Genomic DNA, 4,233 nt, shown 5'->3' with positions numbered 1-4,233 from the left:
GTATAGCTAATGCCCTTTTGTATGAGTCATTTCTACTGCTAATTGTTAAGTGAGGAATAAGCTTAAGAACTGATGTACTGCTTTATCTCAAATTTTCACAGATTAGTAAATTACTGTAAGTATTCATAAGCAAGAAAGCGATGGCACATGCAATGATAATCCATGTTTGGCTACCAAAACATTTCCTTTTACTGGCTATTTCTAAAATGAGAGCTACAGTAAGGTTAGAAATTGTAAAATAATACTGAATGTGTCATGTGAAAAAATCACTAAACTATTATCTGCACTTTATAGTTCTTCAGTCTAACTTTTCTTTTTATTTCTTTTTTATTTTTAAGATCAGAGTTATTTACCCATTGTTTTAGGCTTTGCATTTGAACTGGTCATTCATGAAACATTGAAAGGTTTCATAAAAGTTACTACTCTATGAAGGGTATTGTTCTAAAGATTGAGAACACATTGTGAACAAGATAGTCATATGCATAGCTTGTGGCCAAGAATCTACTGTATACAAAATTAAGGAGCAAATTCTCTTCCCAAACCTATTATCCTATTTGTCAATCTCATTTGTACAGGGTAAGGCTAACTCTTGAACAGTAGCTGAGTTTTTTGCAAGGGAATTGAAGCATTGCCCCAGGTTCTAGAGGGTCAACTCATGTGAGGAAACTTGTTACTGCGTAAATTGGGACTAAAGCCAGACCTCCATGTTCCTGTCCCACTGTCTTTTCATTTATCTGTCTCATCCATTTATCAAGTCCACCTTTGTCTTTAGGAGAGATAATTATGTCCCTCACACAATACGCTATACTGAGAATGGGCTGTGGGGATGAACAATGTGAAAACTGAAAAGAGAGAAAACACATCTTAGGAAAAAAAGTCATATTTTCTCTAAGAAAATAAATAACTTCATGAAGTTTATTGTACAGGAAGACTTGTATCATTCTTGAATTTTTATTGCAAATGAAAAATAGGAATTTGACTTTCATTATCTTGGGAGAAATAGGAATAGAAACGTGTATAAAAAATAAACTTTTTTAAACCAAGAATAAACCGCAGTAACAGGTTAAGACTCTGGGTGTCGCTGTTCACCAATCGGGGGAAAAGACAAACCAGAAATTTAATCAGAATCACAAGATTTCTGCAGCACAAAGCACTGGCTCTGGAGCTTTATGAAAGCTTCAAGCGGAAGCCCTGAGAGCTCCGGCTGTGAATGCACTTTATTTTGGACCCAGAAAATCCTGGGTCTCCTCAGGCCTAGACAGAGGGAAAACCGAAGCACAGGCGACTCCGCGGCAGGGTTGTAATGGCGGCGCCTCCTGCTCGCCCAGACCACACCCGGCTGCTCCAGATCTGCCTTCTCCTGGGGGTTCTGGTGGAAATCAGAGCCGAACAGATCCGCTACTCGGTGTTTGAGGAGCAGGAAGAAGGCTCAGTGGTGGGCAACATCGCCAAGGACCTGGGGTTGGCGCCCCGGCAGCTGGCGGAGCGCGGAGTCCGCATCGTCTCCAGAGGTAGGACGCAGCTTTTCGCCCTGAACCCGCGCAGCGGCAGCTTGGTCACCGAGGGTAGGATAGACCGGGAGGAGCTCTGCGACAGATCTCCAAACTGTGTGACAAACCTGGAGATTCTCCTAGAAGATACAGTGAAGATTTTGCGGGTAGAAGTGGAAATAATCGATGTTAATGATAACCCACCCAGTTTTGGGACAGAACAGAGGGAAATAAAAGTTGCTGAAAGTGAAAATCCTGGGACAAGATTTCCTCTTCCTGAAGCTTTTGATCCGGATGTAGGGGTAAACTCCCTGCAGGGTTACCAGCTCAACTCAAACGGTTACTTTTCCCTGGACGTGCAAAGCGGGACCGATGGGATTAAGTACCCAGAGCTGGTGCTGGAACGCGCTCTAGATCGCGAGGAAGAGGCGGTTCACCACCTCGTTCTCACGGCCTTCGATGGAGGTGACCCAGTTCGCTCTGGCACTGCCAGGATTCTCATAATACTTGTGGATACCAACGATAATGCTCCCATGTTCACTCAGCCCGAGTACCACGTAAGTGTTCGTGAGAACGTTCCTGTAGGCACTCGGCTACTCACCGTAAAAGCCACTGATCCAGATGAAGGAGCCAATGGAGACGTGACGTATTCTTTCCGGAAAGTAAGAGACAAAATATCACAGCTATTTCAGTTGAATTCCCTGAGTGGGGATATAACAATATTGGGGGATCTAGATTATGAGGACTCTGGATTCTATCACATAGATGTAGAAGCCCATGATGGGCCTGGTCTCCGAGCTAGAAGCAAGGTACTGGTGACAGTTCTGGATGAAAATGACAATGCACCAGAAGTCACAGTTACATCTCTCACCAGCTCAGTCCAGGAAACTTCTTCCCCGGGTACAGTAATTGCACTTTTCAACGTGCATGACAGTGACTCAGGAGGAAATGGCCTGGTCACATGTTCTATTCCAGATAATCTGCCATTCACACTTGAAAAGACCTATGGAAATTATTATCGGTTGTTGACACACAGAACACTGGACAGGGAAGAAGTCTCAGAATATAACATCACTGTAACTGCCACTGACCAGGGAACTCCTCCACTGTCTACAGAAACTCATATTTCACTGCAGGTGATGGACATCAATGACAACCCACCCACTTTCCCTCATGCTTCCTACTCCGCCTACATTCCTGAAAACAACCCCAGAGGAGCCTCCATCTTATCTATGACTGCTCAAGACCCCGACAGTGGTGACAATGCCCGAATAACTTACTCCCTGGCCGAAGACACCTTCCAGGGTGCACCCCTGTCCTCCTATGTCTCCATCAACTCCAATACTGGGATCCTATATGCACTTTGCTCCTTCGACTATGAGCAGTTTAGAGACCTGCAGCTACTGGTGACAGCCAGTGACAGTGGAGACCCTCCACTCAGCAGCAATGTGTCACTGAGCCTCTTTGTGCTGGACCAGAACGACAATGTCCCTGAGATCCTGTACCCCACCTTCCCTACAGATGGCTCTACTGGTGTGGAGCTGGCACCCCGCTCCGCGGATTCAGGCTACCTGGTGACCAAAGTGGTGGCAGTGGACAGAGACTCAGGCCAGAATGCCTGGCTGTCCTATCGCCTACTCAAGGCCAGCGAACCGGGACTATTTGCAGTGGGGCTGCACACAGGCGAGGTGCGCACTGCACGGGCCCTGCTGGACAGAGACGCGCTCAAGCAGAGCCTTGTAGTGGTCGTCCAGGACCATGGCCAGCCCCCTCTCTCGGCCACCGTCACACTCACTGTGGCTGTGGCCGACAGCATCCCAGATGTCCTGGCTGACTTCGGCAGCCTCAAGCCTTCAGCAGACCCAGACGACTCGGGCCTCACACTCTATCTCGTTGTGGCAGTGGCGGCTGTCTCCTGCGTCTTCCTGGCTTTTGTCATGGTGCTGCTAGCACTCAAGCTGAGACGCTGGCACAAGTCACGCCTGCTTCACGCCGAAGGCAGCAGGTGGGCAGGTGTGCCTGCCTCGCACTTTGTGGGCGTGGACGGGGTTCAGGCTTTCCTGCAGACCTATTCCCACGAGGTCTCCCTCACCGCGGACTCTAGGAAGAGTCACCTGATCTTCCCCCAGCCCAACTATGCAGACACGCTCATCAGCCGGGAGAGCTGTGAGAAAAGTGAGCCTCTCCTGATAACTCAGGATTTACTTGAAACAAAAGGAGACCCTAATCTTCAGGTGAGTCAATCTTATAATAGATCATACCACACTGAAATATAGACAGAGTTGTGTAAATGTCTCCCATTATATATGTAATATATCAAATGAAGATTCCTCTTTTAATATTTTATTGCTTTAAAGAAAACTGGTGGATGACCCTTCAATAATGATCAACAGTATTTACCACACAAAAATGTTGTTTATTACTTATCCTTTTTGGTCTTCGTTCAGTGTAGTTTCGCCAGAATTTTCTAATTTTACAACTTTAAGCCACCTCATTTCCTTAAATTTCCTTTTCTGTGCTGGGCGTGGTGGCTCACACCTGTAATCCTAGCACTTTGGGAATGTGAGGAGGATGGATTGCCTGAGCTCAGGAGTTCAAGACCAGTCTGGGCAACATGGTGAAACCCAGTCTCTACTAAAATACAAAAAGTTAGCCTGGCGTGGTGGTGCGCGCCTGTAGTCCCAGCTACCCTGGAGGCTGAGGCATGAGAATTGCTTGAACCTGGGAGGCAGAGGTTGCAATG

At 46.8% G+C, this 4,233-nt stretch overlaps 1 protein-coding gene across 1 annotated transcript; it reads left to right on the top strand.

Moving 5' to 3' along the window:
* Positions 1–807: 807 nt before the first annotated feature.
* LOC116464862 (protocadherin gamma-A4) lies at positions 808–3,766 on the top strand. The gene has a single exon (XM_032148102.2). The coding sequence runs from the start codon at positions 1,304–1,306 to the stop codon at positions 3,764–3,766; it is 2,463 nt and encodes an 820-aa protein (XP_032003993.1). The 5' UTR covers positions 808–1,303.
* Positions 3,767–4,233: the final 467 nt, after the last annotated feature.

Source organism: Hylobates moloch, unplaced genomic scaffold (genome assembly GCF_009828535.3).
Source record: "Hylobates moloch isolate HMO894 unplaced genomic scaffold, HMol_V3 SCAFFOLD_1979, whole genome shotgun sequence".
NCBI lineage: Eukaryota > Metazoa > Chordata > Mammalia > Primates > Hylobatidae > Hylobates > Hylobates moloch.
This window is presented reverse-complemented; position numbering and strand designations above follow the sequence as displayed.